General features: G+C 47.5%; 1 protein-coding gene and 1 long non-coding RNA gene across 2 annotated transcripts in view; both read left to right on the top strand.

Moving 5' to 3' along the window:
- Positions 1 to 180: 180 nt before the first annotated feature.
- Positions 181 to 6,138, top strand: LOC114618770. Its single transcript, XR_003711006.1, has 3 exons — positions 181 to 383; positions 1,986 to 2,165; positions 5,627 to 6,138. It is a non-coding gene; the product is annotated as an uncharacterized LOC114618770 (long non-coding RNA).
- A 7,790-nt stretch (positions 6,139 to 13,928) lies between these two features.
- Positions 13,929 to 23,680, top strand: part of Eml1 (EMAP like 1) — a 117,677-nt gene continuing 107,925 nt past the window's right edge. Inside the window, exon 1 of the mRNA XM_028764571.1 lies at positions 13,929 to 14,381. Coding sequence (XP_028620404.1) covers positions 14,315 to 14,381 — 67 coding nt within the window. The 5' untranslated portion in view covers positions 13,929 to 14,314. The remainder of the gene's footprint in view (positions 14,382 to 23,680) is intronic.

Consider the following 23,680-nt stretch of genomic DNA (forward strand, 5'->3'; position numbering starts at 1 on the left):
GTGTGTGTGTGTGTGTGTGTGTGTGTGTGTGTGTGTGTGGTTGTTAAGTAGGGTTGACTACATGGATGGTAATTGTTTTGCAGTCACAGGCGATTCATGCTACACCACTGGGGAAAATGATCCCCCTCCCCCTCCCCCAGCCGCCATAGTTAACTCCCCAAAATTTCTTATCTAGGGCTGGGACTTCAGGATCCTCTCCCTGATTCCATGTTGGAATGTTGCCAGGCCCCGTCTTCTACACATCTGGTGCAGGTGACCACGGCTTCTGAGAATTCATGGCAGCCCTGGATACACCACGCCCAGAAGACGGTGCTTCATAAACTGCTGCTGCTCTCCAGCTGGTCCCTCTTCTGAGATAGTCACTGAGCTGTGGGGGTGTGGATGTAGGTGTCCCATTTATGGCTGAGCTCTCAGCAATGTAATCTCAGAGCTTTGACCAGTTGTCGATCTCGGCGTTAATCGCTGACTGCCGCACAGAGCAGCCTCCCTGGCCAGGACTGAGAGCGCACAGTCCCTGGGTATAAGTATCCAAAGGCAACTGCATCTTGTTTTGTTGGAGTGCTGAGCCCTGACTGTTGTTAACCTCGGGGTCTTGGGTGTTCCCTTACTATGTGGTCCAGAGTCTGTGTGTTCCGATGGTACCTGTGGAAGGTCATAGCAAGTGACACAAAGGCCCTCTGACTTCACATTTTTTTCCCTAGCTTCCTGGGCATATTCTGATATCTTTTTTTTTTTCCTGCTTGGTTCCACCTATTTTGTGTTGTGGCTGGCCCTCTTAGTCTCTGCTAAATTGATTTTATGGGCCATTAGTGGGTCACAACCCATGTGTGACCCGTGGTGCTCTCCAGATTGACAGACAAGGAGCAGGTGCTCCTAACGAGGCCCTCAGTGAGTGAAGGAATGAAATGCAGTCCTTCCCTTCCCCACCCATGGCCCATGGGGCTTTGCATTCTGAGCTACTACAGAATGGTCGGTCTCAGGCTGTCCTAGAAACAGGCTGCCCAACCGTGGTGCCCCCGCACCTTCCTCTGGGGCCTACAGTGACCAGAGCCCAAAGTCACTTAGGGTTCATTTCTCAATTGAAACAATTCCAAGATTTTTGTAATATCCTAACTCCCCCCTCCCATACACACACTTTCTCTCTGTCACTCTGTCACCCGCAAACACAAACAGGAGCTCTTTCTCTTTTTTTTCCTCTCTCTCTGTCACATACATATACTCTGTCTCTCTGATATACACACATACATACACACACACACACACACACACTGTCTTTCAGTTACATGCACATGCTCTTGTCTTTCTCTCTTACACACCCTCTCTCTGTCTCTCTGTCACACAGATACACACACACACTTTCTCTGTCATACACATATACTCTCTGTCTCTCTCTGTCTCTGTCTCTCTGTCTCTTTCTGTCTCTGTCTTTCTCTGTCTCTCTGTCTCTATGTCTCTTTCTGTCTCTGTCTGTCTCTCTGTCTCTCTCTGTCTCTCTGTCTCTCTCTCTGTCTCTCTCTCTGTCTCTCTCTCTGTCTCTCTCTCTCTCTCTCTCTCTCACACACACACACACACACACACACACACACACACACGGCAGTGTCAAAAGGCTGCCAGCTTCTTATTTTGCTATTTAAATGTGGACATTGCAATAATGATGCCTGTCACCTCTAACCATGGTTTCCTAAAAGGAAGTTGTTATTTTTAACGTTTTACTGAACTAATTGAATGCGTGTGCATACACACTTGCACATATCTACCACAGTGCACGTGTAGGAGTCAGAGGACAACTTATGGGAGGCGGCTCTCTCTCACCATGTGGCTCAAACACAGGCTCTCCAGGCTTAGCCACTGGTGCCTTTACCTGCTGAGCTATCTTGCTGGTCCAAGGAAGTTTATTTTGTCATTCTAAATGCCAGATGAACAACCTGAGAAGAAGGCGACATGTTTCCTTTCCTGACACACTTACCATATGTGTCCCTCACTAGTCCATGGCTATGCACCTGGAGCCCCGACCTGACTGGCATCCTGGGAGGCTAGGCTGGAAGGACCCAGAAGCTTCCAGAGTCTCTGCGTCAGATCCATGGCAGGAGGGCATCGCTCAGGACTAAGCTGCCGGAAGAACAAAGGGTTCCAGATTTCCCCAGAATAATTATCCGTCTGCAGAGGTACGGACCTCACTCCCAGAGTCCTCTCTGTTCAATAGAATTCCCAGGCCCCAGAGCTCATTTCACTAAGTGCAGGCGGCCCCCTGAGGCAGCCCCATCTGCCCTACATACCACCTCCCAGCTACACAGGGTCTTGTGTCAGAAAGCAGGAGCCTGGATGGGAAGAGGAACTGGCTGGCTGAGGTGATTTTTTCCCCTCCCCAAGACCCTACCCTGTTCCTGGAGCAGTTCAAGGGGTCTAGAGGTCTCATTAGAGCTTGCGTAATGGATGGCTTTACTGACGGCCAGGAGGACGTGAGAGGCACAGTCTGCTCATTGTCCGCTCTGCCTCCAGCCTCCCTTTGGAGGAGGGACAGCCGGGTGGCTCGCACAGGGAGGACCAGGCTCGGTGTCTTTCTTCTGCTCCGAGAAGGTTGGGTGAGCATCTACCTGTCACTCCTACCCTTCATCGGGACTACATGGGGCTGGGGCGCTGGGCTGTGGTGGGAACCTCTGAACCATGTGTGGAGATGATAGGAGGAGCCTGGTCAGAAGAAGTGCCCCTGGCATGGCTTCTAGGGGGGCAGGGTAGGAGGAAGAGCAGGGTCTCGGCAATGTGCAGAGGATGCAGACTGGGAGTCTGTGAGGTGAGATTCTGGGGCCAGGGAACTCTCTCCAGTTCTCAGAATGTCACAGATAGGGAAGGGCTGGTGACCAAAACTTTCATGGCTGTCTGTATTCCTCACGAGGTGTTCTGAGACACCCTGGGAACCCAGTGGGACCCAGTCTCAGCTCTAGTGTTCTGGTTGGCCATGATGACTGTATTGTAGTCTGTATTTGCATATTGTCTCCCTTCCCCCACACATACCTTTCTTTCCTTCGCTCAGGCTGTTCTACTGAGACCCCGCAGGACCCACCCCTGTGTTCAGTAACTGAAGTATCTCATGGCCAGCACCCCAGGGGTCTTCTGCTAGCTCTACCTACACAGATAGACCTAGGGAGGTTGCTGCAAACCTTTAGTAACCCCCCTGGGATCCTGTAGAGGGTAGCAGTTCAGCTGCACCAGAGACTCTTTGCAGCCATGGGCATGGGTCCTGCTTGTTTAGGAGGCAACCAAGGGCGTTGCCCTGGCTCCTGGATTCTCTGCTAGTCAGGGATAATCTGCTTTGTCCACTTGGGGCCCTCCCCGGTAGGGCCAAAACTGAAGATAGGAAAGACGGGGAGGGGAGGCTTGCATCCTCTTGGAAATGAGTTAGGATTTTAATTGCTAATCTTGCAAACCTCATCCAACAGCTTGACTTTAAGGGGAAGGATGAGCTAAATTTAAGCTAGCCAGTTACAGAGCCAAAATGCAGTTTACTAATTAGCTTAAAATGGAATCTAGACCTGTAACATAAAGAGCTTTACTGGTTAAAGGAAGAAAAAAAAAAAAGAAAAAAAAGCTTTTTCTTCTCATTCTGTGATCTATTGAGTACCATTCTGGAGTCAGCAATGCAGCTTCCGAGGGGACATTGACCAAGGGGTGACCAAAGTCACCATCTTCATCAGGCATGCCCTAAGCGTGATGATGTGATCCAATTTGGACCAGTCTCTAACTCCTGAGCATCCAGAGGGTCTAGTCTTGATTCCTAGGGAGTACAGACCCTAAACCGAGCACACAAGGACCATCACATACAGGTCCTGGGTGCTGAGACGTTGACCAGAAGCAGAGGATGTTCAGAAGAGAGAACAGAGGGAGGCACAAGTCCACCTGGGAAATGGGAAGTGGGGGCAAGCCCAAAGAGCAGTATGTGGCCCATTTTCTAGGCAGGTAGGCTGACATACAACAGGTATGGTAAGTTCCAGGCCACCAGCAAGATTAACCTAGCCTCACTCCTATGAGTTGGCAGGCCCAGATCCCTCTTCACTTCACTGAGGAGGGACTAGAGTTGAGCTTTGACAGACCGACTTCCACTGTGGAAGATACATTCTCAGAGCGGGCGATGTTCTTAATATAATGAAATATAGCATTGAAGACAGAGAGCCTAATTCATACATCAGCTCCCTAGTCTGTGTGCATCACCTGTAGAATAGGTGCTGGGATGGCGAGAAGGATTGGAATGAAATGCTTTGCGGGCTCACTTAGAGTATAATATGTGAAGCTGAGTGTAGCCATAACGGTGCACACCTTTAATCCCAGCACTCGAGAAACATAGGCAGGTAGCTCCCTGAGTTCGAGGTCAGCCTGATCTACAGAGCAAACTCCAGGGCTATACAGAGAAAGTCTGTCTTGAGAAGAAAATAAAAAAGACCGTGGACAGTTATGATACAAAGGGCAGCATTTGGGAGAAATAGCATGTTTTTATGCTATAGTTTATGTGTGTGCTTTTTCCAACTGAAACAGACTGGCTTCCTAAATTATGCCTCTCTTTGGAGAATAATTTTTCTGCTGCTTTAAATGGCACAATAAGATGCCCTACTGTCAAAAATAAAGTCTTAGCAGGTGACATAACTGTTCTCATATATAAGTGGGACACCTGTGTCTGTGGATTCAGTCAACCACCTATCAGGGGGAAATGCACATCAAAAGACCAATGTACAGATTTTTTCTTCTCGTCAGGATTCTCCAAATAATACAGTGTCATGGCTATTTATGTAGCTTTGATAGTGATGAGTTATGTTTAGGTATTACCTCTGTGTGGCTTAAGCACGGGGTCGGGGCGGAAATCGGTGGTACAGCACCTGCCTGGTGTGCGGGGCTCAAACAGTTAACCGGTGGCTATGCATCCGTTCTGAGAAACCCTGTGGCTCTCTATTCAGGATTCCTGAGCGTGTGTGGGCTTTGATGTTTGGTAAGGGGCCCCGAGAGTATCTTCTGCACATAACCAAGGGTCAACTGTGTGTACATACGCAGTCAGCAACCCTACAGATGGAAGGAAAGAGATGGTGATATCTCTGTAAATGGAGGAAATCTGAAGTCCTGTGAAATTCTTTGGTGCAGAGTCCCCAGGATAGGTACAAGCTCACTGCTACCACATCTGTTGGAAATAGTTGGGTGTTTAAAAAGATTTATTTAGTGTGTGTATGTGTGTGTGTGTGTGTGTGTGTGTGTGTGTGTGTGTATTTTGTCTGCCTGTGTGTCTACATCATGTGTGTGACTGGTGCCCTCAGAAGCCAGAAGAAAATATTGGGTTCCCCGGAACTTGAGTTGTAGACCGTTATAAGCTGCCATGTAGATTCTGTGAGTCTAACCTGGGTCCTCTGAGAGAGCAGCTAGTACTCTTAACTGCTGAGGTCTCTCTAGCCCTTAGCAAGCTTTTCATTACTACATCATACACGATACAACGCAATTAAGGATCGTATCTCAGCATCTAGCACTAGAGCGAAATCTTGTTTATTGTCCTTAGTGGCTTCTATTGCTACTATTAGTAATATTATTAACTATTAGTAATATTATTGGTAATACAGCCATAGTAGGATCCTCTCTTCTCACACGTTGACAGGTTGACTACAGATTTGTTCTCAAGCCGCCTGTCCTGCTGACACACACGCTTCTCACCGGAATGGCCAACACACAGACATGTTTACACCTCGACACGTTCTGTAGGAACGTTTTCCTTATGGAAGATTTACCATGGGGCCCTTGATCGAGATCCTTCAACCACAGCGTCTCATAACTTCATTCAGATGTAGTTGAAAACTGATTGGTTATCACAGACTTTAGAATTTTGTGCCTAAGTGAGAAGGCCCAGAACTCTGTCATCTCCACAGTTCTTATTCAAACGAAAGGTCCATTCGGTGGGGACCTGCAGCTCTTCTCCTACCATCACCCTCGGAAGACAGTTCCACAGATAGCTCTAGGTGGGGTGTGTGAAGGAACAGGCTCAACAGGGCTGAGCACACACACAAATAGAAGCCGGGGAAGTAAGACTTCCAAGCTAACCCATAAATGGATCTTTTTCTTGACTTTCCTGATAAAAATTTAGATTTCTAGTAACTTCACTGTGTTTTTCTGAAACTCTGCTGCTTAGAGGCAGCCCAAACGGCATTTTAAATATGCGCATATGAATAGCAGTCATGTCTCCCAGCGCACAATGTGGATGGAGTCCCAGTCTTTCCACACTAGCTGGAATGACCGCACAATCTATTATCCTCGCTGGAATACTTTAGCAAGTCAAAGGGAGACAACTGGACATTTGCCAGGACGTAGGCAGGAACCTGGCTGTCCCAGGCCCACTGTGATGAGCGTGGCTCTGATATTAGGCAGTTGTCTCGGTGGTCAGCCTGTAGCATGCCAAGAGTTGCTGTGGAGCCTACAGGCAACATGACGGAGCAGACGATTAAATGTTCTCAAGATGAACTTGTCCCATTGAGACCGCGTGAGTTGAAGTTCTTGTACAACATCCCGTGGTGTCTACGTTATTGTATGTGGGATATTTACATGTTTGCAGCCCCGGGATTTCTCAATGTGATGGCCTATTTAAAAAAAGAAAGGAAGACCGACTTCAGATGGCTCGGCAGTTAAAACTGCATACTGCCCTTACAGAGGACCCAAGTTCATTCTCCAGCACCAGCTCCAGGACACACAGCATTCTCTTTTGTCTTATGCCTGCATCCGTGTTCATGTGCGCAAACCCGTACACAGATATACACGTGTACACATACTTGAAAATAGAAATAGATCTTAAAAAGAGAAAAACAGCTGCAAATTGCTTTTAATTTTACAGTTCACTTCAGATACTTCCGTACACGGGAGTTCATTCGATGGATGCAAATTGTTAAGAATGTCTTTGAGTAAACAGAATATAACGGGAAAATGTGGGAATATAACGGGTCGGCATTTTTGTAATGGGGCTGTGAGGTGAGATGTTTATGGGAAAGACAGTCTGTTTTTTGGTTGGTGCCTCTCTGACTCTTAACCCTGAGACTCATAGGAATACAGAAGTCACCTTCATAAAATGAGCTGTGTGGGAGATAAAGACCCAGGACATTTGAACTTGGGACAGGAGCCACCAAAGACACGGCATCCTGGCTTACGTATTTAGGTCTTGGCTCTCTGGGTTTCTTTTTCTCCACAAGGATGAGCATCCTAACGTGAAGGGAGAGCAGAAAGATCCCACAAGCGCCCACAAGTGGAGCGAGCTCTGGAGGGTCGCTCAGTTACCATGAACACAGTCTCTGACTTTGGACAAACAAGCTTTAATTTAACCGTATGGAATGACAGAAAACTGGAAAGGGAGAGACGGTTGTCATTTTCCCCATAAAGGAGGAAGAGTTGGATTCTGAAAGACACAATGATACATTTCATATTAATATCAGTTCTGAGAAAAGCTTTCAACTGATCTTTGAAGAGCTAGCGTGGAAATGCTTGGTAGGAAAGGTTGTCATTAACAGCCAGCCCGTCCATTCCCTCTTTGCATGGGCTTGGCAGACTACATTGACAGGGCCGGAGAGACCTTTCCTGACATCCCGGGGATGGTTCAGAGGATTAGGCCAGCTGAGGAGACAGCCAGGGCAACTTTATCTTTCATTGGACAACCTAGGAGTAGTCCGGAAGGCTTCCCCTGCAGTCTGCCCAGGGCTCTCCCCTCCCCCAGCTGCTCTGCTAGTACACTTATGGGGAGACAAGGATGAAGGAGACACTGGGGATTTCTCACTTTGTACTCACTCCTGTCACAGAGCTGTGGGTCATATGCCAGATCTGAGAGTTGAAGAGATTTTGGTTGGCTAAAATGACGGATGGAAACCAATAAAAATGACACGTAGCAGGAATGACGATTAATCCTGTCTTTAGATAAAAATGGAGAGTCAATTAGCTCAGCACAGGATGGAGAAAATCTGACAGCGGTCGTTTGAAAAAGACTGATACAGGATGATGATTGGCCATGGGCTTCTATCCATCCTGTGGCTACACCATCATCATCACCATCATCAATATCATCAAAAAGTCAATGAGAACCTTAGCTGCATCCATAAGGTTAAAGTATCCTGGGTACTATGGATAACCACCCTGCTAGAGAGGTTCTCGTGTGCTGGGGCTGGGCCTCTCTGCAGGTAAGGAGTCTAGAAACTATGGACCATGCTGAGTGTCTAGGCACCCAAACAGAGAATGTTGTCCTGGAGAGATGCATCCTCTCTTCCACATTTGAAAGTTTATTGTGTATGATGGGAAACTTTTTTTCCCTGGAGGAGTCATTCATTCCTCCATTCACTGGTATTTACAGATGGTCTATTTCATTTAACACCGTGTCATGGTGAACCCTAGAAGCATATACTCCAGGAGAGGACACTGACATCAGAGATACATAAACAATTGTATGGGATAGGTGAGGCATGTGCATGGAGATTTCCCCACCTAGGTGTTGCTGCCAGGGCAGCCTTGTTGTTGATGGAAAAGGAAGACAGACGCTCAGGACAGGGAGAGCTTGCTGGTGAGGTCCAGAGTTGATGGAAAAGGAAGACAGACACTCAGGACAGGGAGCGCTTGCTGGTGAGGTCCAGAGTGCTCAAGCATGACTGGAAGCTGTGATCAGGATTTGGTGTGGCAGGGTATCTTAGATGCCAACACCGGCCTTTGAGGCAGGGACACAAAATCTGTGCTTCCTTGTAATGGTGGGTGACAGGATGAAATGGCATGAGTTAACTTTCCTTGTCTTAGCCCTGGAGCAATGACGCCAACGGGACAGATCACCACACAGGGTGTATTGTGATATTTCTGCACACATAGAAGCTTCAGGCATGATGCAGGCAGACAGAATAAACTATCCTAAAAGGATCCATGTTTTGGCAAGGGCATCTAGGATTGAAAAAAGAAATCTATTTAATCACTGGGATTCTTCAGCTTTGGGAGGGGCTGAGTGTCCCTGTGTCGGGGATGCTGTAGAACAGACAGTTACATTGTCAGGCAGGCAGGAAGTCACAGTGTAATGTTCCTTACTGATGCTAAGAATCACTCTGTTTCTCATTTCATAGAACATATATCATGCGCGGGTATGATGCTTATTTACTTACATTGTATTGTGTATGTCACATCTGATCTTTGAGCCAGGATCTCCCTAGGTGGCCCAGACTGGCTTCAATTGTGTGGTCATCATGTCACACTCTCCAAAATGCTGGCATCATAGCGGTGGCCCACCACACTCCATCTCTATTTTATATTTTAATATCAAGAATGGATGTAGAACCTGCAGACTAACCAGTCCTTGACTTTGCGATTCTCTGATGACTGTGTATTTGCTTGATAGGTCTCCTATGACAAAATGCCACACACCAGGTGACTTTAACTCTATTGTCTGTGATTCTAGAGATTAGAAGGCTGCCTCTCTGAGGGCTGTGGGAGGAGGTCCTGCTACCTGTAGATGCTGTGTTCTGTCTTCATGACCAAATGTCTGTCTATCTATCTATCTATCTATCTATCTATCTATCTATCTATCATCTATCTATCTGACTGTCTGTCTGTCTGTCTATCTATTGTGTGTATGCACATTCATGGGTGTGAATGTGCTTGTATGTCTGCATGGAGGCCAGAGGAGGGAATTGGGCATCACTGGGCCTTGTTCCTTTAAGGCAAGATGTCTCTGTGAGCCTGGAGCTCACAGTTGTATGTTTGTTTTGTTTTTCCAGCTACATTGGCAGCTGTTAAGGCTCAGCATCCTCCTGCCTCCATCTCCTTCACTGCTGGGGTTTCAGGCATGCGTGGGACCACGCCTGGCTTTTTATTTGTTGCTGGGATCTGAAGCCCAGCCCTCAGACTTGCTCAGCAAGCGCTCTTGACTACCACGCAACATCTCCAGCCCTCTAGGACACTTTCATCCTTCCAAACCATGATTGCAACCCCAGTAGGCAGCAGCTTCCTAAGTCTCACGCCCATCAGTCGTTTCCCCTTTGTCTCTGATCCTGACTACTCTAGGAAGGTCATACAAGTAGAACCCTACAGTATTTATCCTTTGGGATTGGCTTCGTCACTCAGTATAATGTTCTCAAAGTTCAACTATGCAGCAGCAGGTGTCAGAATTCCTTTCCTTTTAAAGCTGAAAACATATTCCAGCCTGTGGATACCTTGCATTTTGTTTATCCAGCCTGTCACCAATGGATACTCGGGTTATCCTCGCCTTCTGGCTCTTGTACCTAACACTGACATGCATGTGGATATGCATGGTGCTGGCATACATGTGGATATACATGACCCTGGAATGTATGTGGAATACATGGTGCTGGCACGCATGTGAATATACATGACCCTGGAATGTATGTGGATATACATGGCATGCGTGTGGATATACATAACATAACATGCATGTAGCTATACAAAATATCTCTGCTTTCAATTCTTTTAAATGTATTCACAAAAGTGAAATTTCTGGTTTTTCCTCCTTCTTCATCCTACTCCTCCTCTTCCCTCCTCTTCCCTCCTCTTCCCTCCTCCTCCTCCTCCTCTTCCTCTTCCTCCTCCTCCCTCTTCTATCCTCCCTCCTCCTCTTCCCTCGACAGCACTGTGTTCTCTGTGCTTCATTCATTCCCAGCCCTAAGTGTGGTGCCTGGCACTGGGCGGATATTTTTGGAGAGTGTTGAATGAAACAATAGGTATGCACAGCTTCACATTTCTGGGCGATATTTTTCTTATTGTTTCTCTATGAATAAAGGCTACAAAACAACCATTTTCCTCTCTCTCTCTCTCTCTCTCTCTCTCTCTCTCTCTCTCTCTCTCTCACTTTGCACAAATGCTGGTATTTATTCCTCTGAGCACTGTGGTTACATTGTCCTACAGAGTCTACCTCATTAATTACAATGACAACATTTTCTGGGCTCAGGTCACAAATTATCTCAAAGTGACATGGAATAATAGTCTGTTAAAATATTTGGGCACAAAAAAAATCACACATTATCAATTAAGCTTTTAGAGATTTGTTTCTTGGACATCTTAGATCCTTTTTTAAAATGCTGTCTAGATTATACCTAATTGACTTACAATGTATATCCTTCTAATTATTCTAAATTTCTCTCTCTCTTTTTTTTTTGACCCAAATTTTATGATTGTGGGAAAACCACAACTGTTTAATCTCCAAGGGTAAGAGTGTAATCATGGTCTTTACTGCTCCAGGAACAAGTGGCCTGGGTTCTGAATGAACTATTATTTGTAATTTCACTCCAGTGGAAATAATATCCTGTAAGAAAATTTCTTGCTTTGGTTAGCAGCGAACTGGGCATACTCTGCTTCTCCTGGTCTGCTTAGAAGTGAACTGGGCGTGCTCTGTTCAGGCATGCAACTGTGGTGGTGTGCTACAGAGGTCAGAGGACAACCTTGGGTCTCAGTTTCTGATTTCATCTTCTTTTTGAGATTCTTTCCTTCATTTTTTCTCCTTCCTTCCTTCCTTCCTTCCTTCCTCCCTCCCTCCCTCCCTCCCTCCCTTCTTTCCTTCCTTCCTTTCTTCCTTCCTTCCTTCCTTCCTTCCTTCCTTCCTTCCTTCCTTCCTTCCTTCCATTGCTGTTGTTGTTTTGTTTATTTTGTTTGTTTTGTTTTGAGACAGTATTTCTCTGTGTATCCCTGGCTGTCCTAGAACTTGCTCTGTAGAGTAGCCTGGCCTTGAACTCAGAGATTCACCAGCCTCTGCCTCCTGCGTGCTGGGATTAAAAGCTGAACCACAGTTTCTTGTCATTCAGCACTGAACATGACAGGCTAGCTGGCCCATCAACTCACACATTTTGCCCCGTGTCTGTCTCCCATCTTACTGTGGCGATGTTAGGACTGCCAGGGGAACTACCACACCTAGTTTGATATGGCCCTGAGTATTCCAACTCAGGGCCTCGCGTTCGAGCAACAGGTGCTTACTTCACTGGGCCACCTTCCCAGCCCCACAGCTCGGCTTTTCACTCCAGCTATCCAGCATGTCCTCAAGTATTTCTGCAAAGCATCGAGGAGGAGAGAGCATAAAGGCCGGGAGGGGAACAGGGAAATGAGAAGTCGAGGGGCTTAGAGTGAGTGCACACTGGTATTAAATCTCTCCCTTCGGAAACTTGCTCTCTTATAGTTAGAGGAGCCGCGAGTGCCAGGTAGGGGACAGTGAAGACTGTCTTGTCACCCATCTGCCAACCATGCTTGGTCTCTTTTCCTTTCCCGCCTGTGGACCATGCACACCCACAGTCATCCAGGAATCCACCTCCCACCTACATCGTCTCTCCACGGTGCTGTAGGTCACCTGGAGGCCTCTGTCACTACCATGCACAAGGGTTTTTCCTCTAGCCTGATCCTCTGTAGATACCGCTCTACAGAGAAGGGAGGATGGTGCCAACCTCCTGGAAGCTCCGTGCTGGCAGTTTCCTGAGGCCATTTCCTCTTCTGAGCTGCTGGTTTCCTGGCTGCTCTTTCCGCATTCCCCTCTCTGCCTCGACACCGCTCTGATACCAACACCTCGCCAACTTTCTGCTTTCTTCTTTAGAAGGTTCACCCTGTGATCCCTTTGCCAGGGTCTCCCGGTTCTGTCACTACAACTGCCACAGAGTCCTAACTGAAGATTTGCTGTCCTGACTTGACCTTCTTCTTCCATCTGGGCCTGTCCTACAGTGAATTCCCTACAGCCCATCCTCCATCCTTCCTCCCTCTGATCAGCAGGGCTCCTGGTGCCTCATCTCTGGAGCACTGAAGACGCACTGGGTTGTTTGACAAGTGCTGACTCTAGCTGTCCGGGTCACACCCAACCTCAGTTCTCTAACCTACCCGTCCACCAATGCCTGAAGACTTCCGTTTGTCCTTCCATCTCCAAAGTCTGTCTTGCCCTTCCCCCACCCCCAACCCCCAGGCTTCTTGTCTGGACTCTTTCCCTCAGCCCAATCTCATTCCCCACATGTCTGCAACACGAGCCCCTCATTCACATCAAGCCAAAGCTCCTAGCCTGACAGCAGACTCTCTCTCCTCTTTCTTGCATCGTTGCCAACATGGCTGTCCTTCATCCACCTGGTACAGTTGAATCAGCAGCATCCGGAGCCCTTCTGTCTCCACCCACAACATATTTTTCACTAAATAACCTTGTTTTCTTAAGTGTGGGCTCCTTAGCTAGGCGGGGGACCAGGCGTGACCATATCCTTTCTGCCTACATCTTTGAGGATCAGAGTGACAAATCCCATTCCCAGCCTTGTCCTCTAATGATGTGTGAGAATGGTAGACTTCAGGGCCCCGGAGAGGGCTGGAAGTTTCCCTGATAACTCTCTATTCCACTATTATTACGTGACTATTGTATACAAGGTCTGGGAGTTAATACCCCAAACTCCAGGGTTTTACCTCTAGTGGACATAGCCCACCCTTGGCTCAAGCCTTTCTTTCTATCCAGTTTTCTCGCTTGCCACTTGGCAGCGTCTTTATTTTTGGCCATGGGTAATAAGGTTCAGATCGTAATCTTGCTGGTACTTGTATATATAGGCTAGATGTGTTACTAACTCTTGGGCTTGTTTCTGACAATTTTCTTAAGTTGACATTCTCTTCCTGATGGTGAGCCCGGATCTGTGGGTCTGTAACAATTTAGTCTAAAGTGACAGCATCATATGAGCTGGTCACAGAGGAAGGAGGACGGGGTAACTTCTTTCTGCATCCTTGATCCTCCCTGGGGTACAAGGATTCTCTGAATTACAAGACCTGGGCTGGAGAACTGGCAGACCAGGGGATGGGCCTTACTGGAAGTGGCCCGGTGGGAGGCGCTATGCTAGCGGCAAGCGCCACTGAGGTCCAAGTTTAGTGCAGCAGCTGTCCAGGGTGCCGGGGGACAGCGCGTGGGGGGACAAAGGGTGGGCAAGAGGGTCCCCGGGGTCCGGGGGCGGGCTGCAAGCGTCCCTTGCCTTCTTGCTTTTTATCTCCCACCCCCCACCCCGGGGCATTCTAGCTGTAGATCATAGGAGCAAGGACCAGGGAGGGGACCAGGGCGGGGACCCAGGCGGGACCCAGGCGCGCCCAGTTCTGCGCCCCGCCCGCCACGTCTCCTCCCGGCCATGCCACCGAGGCCGCCCCCTCGCGGGCAGCGCGGGCGCCGGGTGCTCGTTCTCGGCGGCAGCGGCGGCGGCGGCGGTGGCGGCGGCGGGCCCGGGTTGCCATGGTGACCGGCGGCAGCCACAGCAGGGCCGGCCCCAGCGCCAGCGCCGCGGCGGCTCGGCAGGGCGCAGTGTGTGGGTGAGCGCGGCCGGAGCGGGCGCGGCCCGGCCTCAGCATGGAGGACGGCTTCTCCAGCTACAGCAGCCTGTACGACACCTCCTCGCTGCTGCAGTTCTGCAACGGTGAGCGTGGGCGGGCGGACCGGGGAGACGGGGACCGAGCGGCGAGGGCCAGGCCGGGGCCGCGGGCGAGGCCGCGCCAAGTCGCTCCGGTTCCCGCCGGCGCATTGTGCTGGGGCCGCGGGGCCGCGCTTCTCCCCGGCTGCGGGCTCCTGGGCTCCCCGATGCCCACCCCGAGCTCCCGGCGAGGGCGGATCTGTGGTTCCCAGAGCCCCAGCGGATGCAGCGGCGGGAAGCGAGCGCGGGAGCCCGGGAACCCCGGAGCCGGGAGGCCCGGACAACCTCGGCGTTCCGAGGACGTGTTGCTCTTTCGCTTCCAAACTCACATCTGTTTGGACCGTGCTGGATACAGAACTCGGCAAACAAATCACTGCCGGAACAAAACCCTTTCAGGATGCACGCAGGGCTGGCTGCAGATGGACCTCCAGAATCCTTTTGAGGTCACTTGGAATCATCACGGTTTAATGTGCTCCAGAGCCAGAGTGGACCTGACTTAAAAGTATTAGACCTTATTTATTTTGTTTCATCCTAGATTTTTTTCCCCCTGTGCGTGAGTATGTGTGTGGCAGTTTTTATAGGGAGGAGACATCCATCGCTACCAATATGGCATCTTAAAAATATATAGAATCATGCCTGCTGTAAAGATTTTATAGTCTCTCTAGCAGGGTTGGGAAAGATTTTTCACTGCGCTCTGCATATTTTATCAGAACATGATGTGCGATAATTCATGCACAAAAAAGTTTACCACACTTTTTTTTTTTTGCATGTTGGGAGTTATTGCTTTATCAGAAGTTTATTAAAGGATGAAATGTGGATTTTACAGAATTTGCTCGAGTGCAGTCAGGATAAATTTTAATTCTAGACCCTTGAACAACTGGAGAACATTTACAATTGCAGTTGTAATTGTCATCCAGGGAAACATTTCTTGTTTAGTACCACCTGTTTGCAAACGAGAGCTATCTCTGAGCAGTAAAGAGGAACCAATGGGTTGATTCACTCAATATACTGCTTTTTTTTTTTTTGGGGGGTCTGGTGGAATTTGCCCTTTTCTTTTAATGACTACATATACTTAGGTTTTTCAGCTTATGATTTTTTCATGTGAGGCAAATAGACTGTATTTGGTATTCCACCGGCCACTGGGACACTTTATAGTATAGACTTGTGGGAATGTTTTTGCTCCCGGGTAGGTTGAATAGATTCTTCAATTAGCACTTTGAATAGATTCCTTAATTGACTGGTAATCAATCACATTTAAACAGCTACTTTTGCTGTCCGAGGTAGGTACAACCTTTAGCATGGTTCTGGTGGATTCTCATTGTGTTGCTTGTGAGAGGCATGAAGCTCAAAGAAAGGAATGCTAGCCAGGCACAAAGAGAGCCTTTACATACCTCCTATGTGGACATATTATTGACGGTTTGACTCTGAGTATGAAAATGGGCACGGGGATTTTATTGGAGCAGCTTATCAGGGTGGGGTACCCAGGTTCTTTGGTAGCTCATTCATGAAGTTGTTCTATTTGTAAGTATTTCGGTCTCTTGCCTTCTATCAACTGCCAGCTTAGAGATACTTACTATTTGTCTGGTAATGAAGATCTGGCTAGGAAGCTGAAAACCAGTTCTTACATGCTGGAGAGGTGACAAATTGAAGAAAAATAGCTCTAAAATAGACCAAGAACGGCACTTTAAAAACCACACAAACAACTGTTGAGTTTGTTTCCCTTGGAGAGTTAGCCCCGCGGTATTATTTTTTTCGGAGTTATTCCAATGATGAAAGTTTAAAAACCAAAGAGGCTTTGGGGGATAGAAATGGCTGTTATCCGGAGATGTCTTAGGCAACAGATGTGGTGCCCTGAGATTAGTGAGTAGGTTTTCATGAAGTGAGGATGTAAAAGAATACCATTCAGTTCATTACAACGACTCAATTCCGTCGAAACAGCAGGTCACAGAGATGCCATCTCAAAAAGAACTAAATGAAACATTGAGTAATTCATTAGGGGCGTTGGGAAGAGGGTCCTTGCCTCTAAAAGTAGAGATTTACATCACAACGGCCAGGTCCTAGCGGGGGTAATATGTGAACTCACACATTTTCGGATGTCCTTCTCGCCTCATGCTTTTCAAACTGACAGGGCCTCAGAAGTCTTAGCTGTACTGTATCATCTCAGAAGAGGCAACACACACTTACCGACTGGATGGCCAGAAGACAAAGTACAGGTGGGAGACACATCAGTGAGAGACGCTTCCCTTAGAAATGAGATTTCTAAGCTTGCCTCTCAACTGTTTGTCCCCTGGTACTTGGTCTCTACTGGCTGCCAACTCGGAAGTTCAGAAGCCTCCAGGCTCCTGAAGAGACTGCCCGTGGACGTCATTTAGGAGTCTGCTCACTCATTCAAGTTAAAGTTGTGTATATTTTTTTTCTTCTAAATATTTAGAATTTGTAAAGTGAGCTGGGACTCTCAAACACATATGTGTGTGCCTGTGTGTATGCATGTATAGGTGCTTGCACATGTATGTGTGTATATGGGGGAGTAGTATGTGTATGCAGGTGTGTGTGTGCATATGTGGTGCAGGTGCATATGTGTTCATGTGTATGTGTGTGTGTGTGGGGGCATGGTGTGTGTACGTGTGTATGCACAGATGGAGGCTAGTACATATGTGTGTGAAGGGCAGAGGTCAGCATCTGGTCTCTATCATTCTCTGCCTCATTTTTGAGACAGGGTCTTTCTTACTGAATGTGGGGCTGGCTGCTTTGGTTAGAATGGCTGGCTAGCAATCTCCCGTCCTGCAGCTCTGGGGTACAGGTGTGTGTCATTGCACCTGACTTTTACAGTGGGTGCTGGGGATTCAAACTCAGGTCCTCGTGCTTGCATGGTTTACCCACAGAGCCACGTCCTTAGCCCCACACACTGCTTCTTAATGTTGTAATGAAAATGTGTTCTGAAAAGTGGGCCTTAGCTATCCTCTAAAAAGAGTTTTTATTTTGTTTTATTTTTAATTTTTATCACATTTATTTATGTAGTTGTGTGTGTGCATGCGGGTGTGTGCTCAGGCCAGAGTACAGCTTGAGAAAGTAAGTTCTCTCCTTCCACCATGTGGACATCAGGGATGAAACTCAGGTCTTGAGGACAAGCACCCAGAGAGTCATCTCACCAGCCCTTATTTTATTTTTTATTAATTCATTTTTATAGGTCTGGGAAACAAATATTTTTACCACACCAAAAAAGTGCCCATAGTAACTGTTAGCAACTGGGACCCATTGTCCTAGGCCCTGACAACCTCTCATTCTCTGTGGATTCTGAATATTTAAAAAAAATGTTTTTATAAAAGATGTGTTTTAATTTTGCATCTGTGCATTTCTGTGGAGGGTTATGTGACATGAATTCAGGTGCCTGTAGAAGCCAGAGGTGTCTGATCCCTTGCACCTGGATTTTTGCGTATGTCTCTGAGCTGTCGGACCTGAATGCTGGAGATCAAACTTAGACCCTCTGCAAGTACATGCTGTTAACCACTAAGCCATCCCTCAGCCCCCAAAAGATGTTTTTAATCGTCACATATTAAGTACGCACAATAACGGGGTTAATTAAGATGATTTTTCCCCCTGTTGTGGATAATGCTATACCGACATGCTCACTTCTGTGTGGACGTACATTCTTATTTTTTCTTGGGCAGATAATTAGGAAGGGAATTTCTGGGTTATGTGGTAACACTGGGTTTAATATTTTAATGAGCCTGTTTGAATTTTCTGAGATATAAATCTCAAGCTCTCTCTCTTACATTTGCTGATAAAACAGCAAGATCCGAGAGAGACTGGAACGGGAAGGAAATAGCATGGTCCTTGCTTTGTATCTGTGGATCCGTCGATACTTCTGTCTGTCAGCTCACCAGGAGTCAGTGGACGGACAGACACTTGGCTCAGCAGGCAATCTCATGTCCTTGGTTGTTATCTTAGGCCTTTGAGCTGCTTCTCCAAAGGTGAATCAGACAGATGTGGCTGCTCTAGCTGAAATAGCGAGTCCTTCTGTCCTGTGTCTGTCCTGATCCCTGGTGCCCTGGACCGCGACACTGGATGCCACTCACTACCCCTTATGTAACGCTTCCTTCTTTGTACAGTTCAGACTATCGGGTCTTGTATGGAGCCAAAAGTTGGCCCCCATTTTGTTCTCTGGGCCTGTAACAATCAAATTTAATCTCTTACATGTGCCAGTGGGTCAGCCTGTGTTTGAAGCCCACAAGCCTTCTTCTAGACTCTTCTTTTGGTTAAATATTAGCATAAACAATTTGCAGGGCATGGTGGTGCATGCCTTTAATCCCAGTACTCATGGGAGGCAGAGGCAGAGGCAGGTGGATCTCTATGAGTTCAAGGCCAGCCTAGTTTACATAGTGAGTTCCAGGACAGCATAGAAACAATTTTTTGTGTGTGTGTGTGGGAGTAAGGAGGGAGGTAGATTGCTAGTTCTCCTTCAATTCTAGACCCTTAATCTTGGTTTATGTCACCTACGCCTGCTTTTTTTTTTTTTTGATTTTTTTTTTTTTTTAATTTTTTACAGGTGATTGTGAATCTAGACACGGTGTTTCTGTTTTTTTTGCCGTGTATGTGTGTTTGGAGAACAGCGTCTCCTTGTGTAGTCCAGTCTGAATAGAATGCTGAACCTCCTGTCTGCACATCCTGAGTGGTGGGGCAACAGGGACCAGCCTGTGCCACTGTGGCCAGTTCTGGCATGTTTATTTTATAATTGCATTCTTATTGTTTATGTGGGGTTGCTGGGGGCACCATGCTTCTCATTGTAGAAGTCAGAGGCTTTTTTTGGGGGGCGGGGGAGTCAGTTCTCTCCTTCCAGCATGTGGGGACCTGGGAGTGGAGACTGGGTCATCGGGCTTGGCAGCAGGTGCTGAGCCATCTTTCCAGCCCCCTGGCATGGTTTTTAAGTGGAGCCAGACACATCACCCTACCAATCCAGTCTGAGATGATAGCGAAGCGACTTCTTCTCTGGTCATATTCTATGACTACCTAGATTTACCTAAAAGTCTCATATTTTACATGATTATGGCCAAGGTCTTGCCCTTATTTTCTTACTGTTGGTAACTTTTTTTGTTTTGGGGAATTTCCTTCTGTAGGGTGTGCTTTCTCAAATGACAATCCAATATGTGCTGTGCTGTGCTGTGCTGTGCTGTGCTGTGCTGTGCTGTGCTGTGCTGTGCTGTGTAACAACAGCACTCACTGGCCACTAGCTTGGAGGCAGCGTGGAGGTTTAAAGGGTCTAACCTTGGCTCACAGTCTTCACTTTCCTTATTCCCTTTGAAAGAGGTGTTAAGAAAAACCTTATCAGGTTCCCTCTGGACGCTGTGTGGACAGAGTAATATGTCTCCTGCCTTCCCAAGCTGGCCAGGGCCGTCTTCTCTTGCTAACGACCAGGGCCAGTCAACCTTTCTTGGCCTGCCTGCTTGAATTTCATTATCATTGTGAGATGGTCTTTCCAGCTACTGGGAATAATTTTCTCTCACTTTGAAATGGAAATTTGGTTTTGTTTATTTGTTTGTTTTGAGGTCCCACTATGTAGTTCTTGCTATTATTGAATTCACTGTGTAGACCAGGCTGGCCCCCAACTCAGAGATCTGCCTGTCTCTGCCTCCTGAGTACTGGGATTAAAGGTGTGAGCCACTGCATCCAATTACAAATTTGTTTTAATTTCCATTTATTTCTTCTTTAAGAATTAACAGTGATTTAATAGCAATATTTAAAATTTTTAAATTTCATTTCTATTTCTGTGTGTGTATGCGTATGTGTGTGTCTCTGTGTGTATGTATGCATGTGTGTGTGTGTGTGTGTGTGTGTGCGCACACGCATGAGTGTTTGTGCCTCTGCCTTGGCATGTGGATGGATACTAGAGAACCACTTACAGGAGCTGATTCTCTCCTTCCACTATGTGGGTTAAGGGAATTGAACTCTGCTCATCAGGCTTAATGGCAATCACCTTTACCAACTGAGCCATCTTGGCAGTCCCTTACCGATCATTTTAGTCACTCTTGATGTCTGTAATACGGGAAGCTGTCTTTTTTTTTTTTTGGTTTTTCGAGACAGGGTTTCTCTGTGTAGCCCTGGCTGTCCTGGAACTCACTCTGTAGACCAGGCTGGCCTCGAACTCAGAAATCCGCCAGCCTCTGCCTCCCAAGTGCTGGGATTAAAGGCATGCGCCACCACCGCCAGGCTTGGAGGCTGTCTCTTAACTATGACTTCTGGTCAGTTTTTCAAAATGACCATTACTTAAAAGTTTTAGCTGAATCTAGGAACTCCCGAGGGAACCACCTGGACACTGAGGCATCTCCAAGCCCGTGTCAAACTGTCACACACTCTCAGGCGATGGCAGAACTCCTACTTAGAAGTATCGGGTAGGGTCCGTGGCAGCAAATGAAAAGGGAAAGCCTGGATGGGAGCGTGAGAGTGCGTGCCCCGCCCGTGCCCCGCCCGTGCCCCGCCCATGGGCGGATGCTTAATTGCTGCGCAGGCCCTCCACCCAGCGAGGAACCGATTTTATAAGTAAACCGCAAGCATTTATGATATTATAAACAGGCCAAGTGTTTGGGTGGGAGAAAAATCCCCTAAATTGTGTTTGAAAAGTGATCACTAATCATACAGAATTTATATCCGAGAAAATGAGAGTCCCTTTCACACATCCTTTTACATTTAAAAGAAATAGCTGGGCGGGATGTGACGAAGAAAAGAGAAATAACATCTTCGAGTCTGCTGCAACAGTTTGCTCACGCCCTGAAGTTAGTAGCCTTAAAACTTGCTTTGCTGAGGACACGGAAAACCGACCCCCGAGCCTTGCGTGCTCTGAAGGTGTTCTCTCCAGTGACTCGGAATCTGTTCTATTTTGTAATTAGAAGTTTTTCCTTAATGAACGATTAGTCTTCCTTTTTAAAATCTTGGATCAGCCGGGAGAAAGGAGGCAGGTTCTAGTACTGGGGAAATGGTCTAAATGCTTTCAGAAAGATTACTAATAAAAAAGGGTGAAAGTCCATGCCATCTGACGGTCGATGATGGAAACCCTCCCAAGGCCCCTGACGTCTGACAACACATTTACTATCCTGCTGGGGGCACCGCTCTTTCCATACAGACTGGTGAGTCTTCGCTTTGGTCAACAGAGAATGTATTTCCTCTAAAGAAATGATTCTTTGAAGGATATTTTTTGTTTGTTTTTCTTTAAAAAGCATAGTATTTATTACTTATTTAAGAATCAGGAACAGGCCCAGCACTTGGGAGGCAGAGGCAGGCGGATTTCTGAGTTCGAGGCCAGCCTGGTCTACAGAGTGAGTTCCAGGACAGCCAGGGCTATACAGAGAAACCCTGTCTCGAAAAACCAAAAAAAAAAAAAAAGAAAAAAGAAAAAAGAAAAAAGAATCAGGAACAGGGGCCTGGAGAGATCTTTCAGTGGTTAAGAGTACCAGCTGCTCTTCCAGAGTACCAGGGTGCAATTCCCAGCACCCACATGGCAGCTCACGACTGTCTGAAACTCCAATTTCAGGGGATCTGATGCCCTCACACATACACTCACACACGTACATATGGACAAAACATCAATGTACATAAAATAGAAATAAGTAAATAAATGGTTTTTTAACAGCAACACAAAAGAATCAGGTAGAAGGTGGGTGAAGTGGTACACTCCCCTGTAATCCCAGTGGGAGATAGAGCGTCCAGGAGTTTAGTACTGTCTATACCTAGTGTGCTTAAGCAGCCAAAGCTGTGAGATCTTATCTTACTACCCCCCACCCCACCCCCATTCCCTACCTGCAAAAAAAAAAAAAAAACCAGGTAGACATGCTTCTGGCTTTGTTTATTCAGAACTGTACCTTTCTTTAGGAAAGCCATGTGCTTGCGGTATACTCCTGGGCTACTGGGGGACATCTTTCTTTACCCTGTTAGCTTTTTGGAAAATATTTAAACTCTTGGCCTTGAATAATGACTGTCATTGACAGGAGTAGTCTGGCCTATAATATATGTGATGGCAGAAGGCCCAGAGCACCAGGACCAGAGCCTGGGGGCTTCTCACGGGAAGCTTCCTACAGGGGGCTTTGTAGTCAGAGGGAGGGGGAACTGGCTGGAGGCCTCAGGTCCCTAAGGATGGTGACTGTATAGGGGTACGGTCCCGGACTGATGGTGCACTCTGCTCTGTACACCCTTTGTAGGGGGTACTGCCTCTTGAATGTAGTTGAGGGTTCCCAGCTGTGGCCTTTCAGGCAGCACAAAGCTACTTTGGAGAAGGCTTAAAGGCTCTTTGGCAAACTAAGCTGGTTTCCAGTGAACACCTACAGGGGGCTGAGGGCAATATAGAGTTGGGGAGTTGGCTCAGTAGGTAAAGTGCTGGCCATCCAAACAAGAGGACGGGAATTTGGATCTTCAGCACCCATATACAAAGCAACAGTATGCACCTAGAATCCCAGCACTGCAGAGCAGAGACAGGAGGGTCCTTGCTAACCACCAGTCTAAGTAAGGTCCAGGTTCAGTGAGAGGTCCTGTCTCAAAAAAGAAAGTGGAGAGCAACTGAGGAAGACACCGGATCTCTGCCCCCACCCCACGCATGTACAGACACAGACACTCACACATAGAGCACACACATCCACAGACATGTACACACAACATGCTCATGCACGGACACGGATTCATATACACATAACTCTCACGGGCACAGATATGGACATGTACACACATAAAACACTCAACCATGTGCAACACACACACACACATACATGTGCACAGGCATAGACTTGTACCTGCATAACAGACATGCTCTAATGTTAAATGCATGGTCCCCCTAGATACGGAAGGCTTTCTGTTCCCAGCTCAGTCCTTGCCTGTTTGGCCTGAAGGGCCTTCCCTATCTATTCCTCCAGCCCCCAGTCTCAGCCCCCTCCATCCATTCCTTTGTGTATTCCACAAGAATGTTGGCCCCAACTGTGCTCATTGTCACACTGTTCCCAGGCTCCAGTGACCCGCTGGGCCCTCCTGCCCTGCCCTTTAAGAAGCCCTACTGTGCTCATCAGGAGTAAAATGTCAACACCACTTTCAGTTACTTAGTGACCACAGAGCAGCTTGTGCTAAGCTGGCTAAGGAATTATGGGAGAGTGCTGCAGGTGTTAGGGTGTCAGGGCTCTCTCCTAAGGAACACTTGGATCTTCCCAGGCCACTCACTGCTGGCCAGTGGGCCAAAGGCGGAGGGACACTCCAGACCTAGGAAAGCCACAGGAAGCTCGGAGTGGCTTACCACGGCATAGGAGAGTGGAGTGAGGCTGAGTCGGGGATGACCT

Source organism: Grammomys surdaster, unplaced genomic scaffold, assembly GCF_004785775.1.
Source record: "Grammomys surdaster isolate TR1022 unplaced genomic scaffold, NIH_TR_1.0 144, whole genome shotgun sequence".
NCBI classification, from domain to species: Eukaryota; Metazoa; Chordata; class Mammalia; order Rodentia; family Muridae; genus Grammomys; species Grammomys surdaster.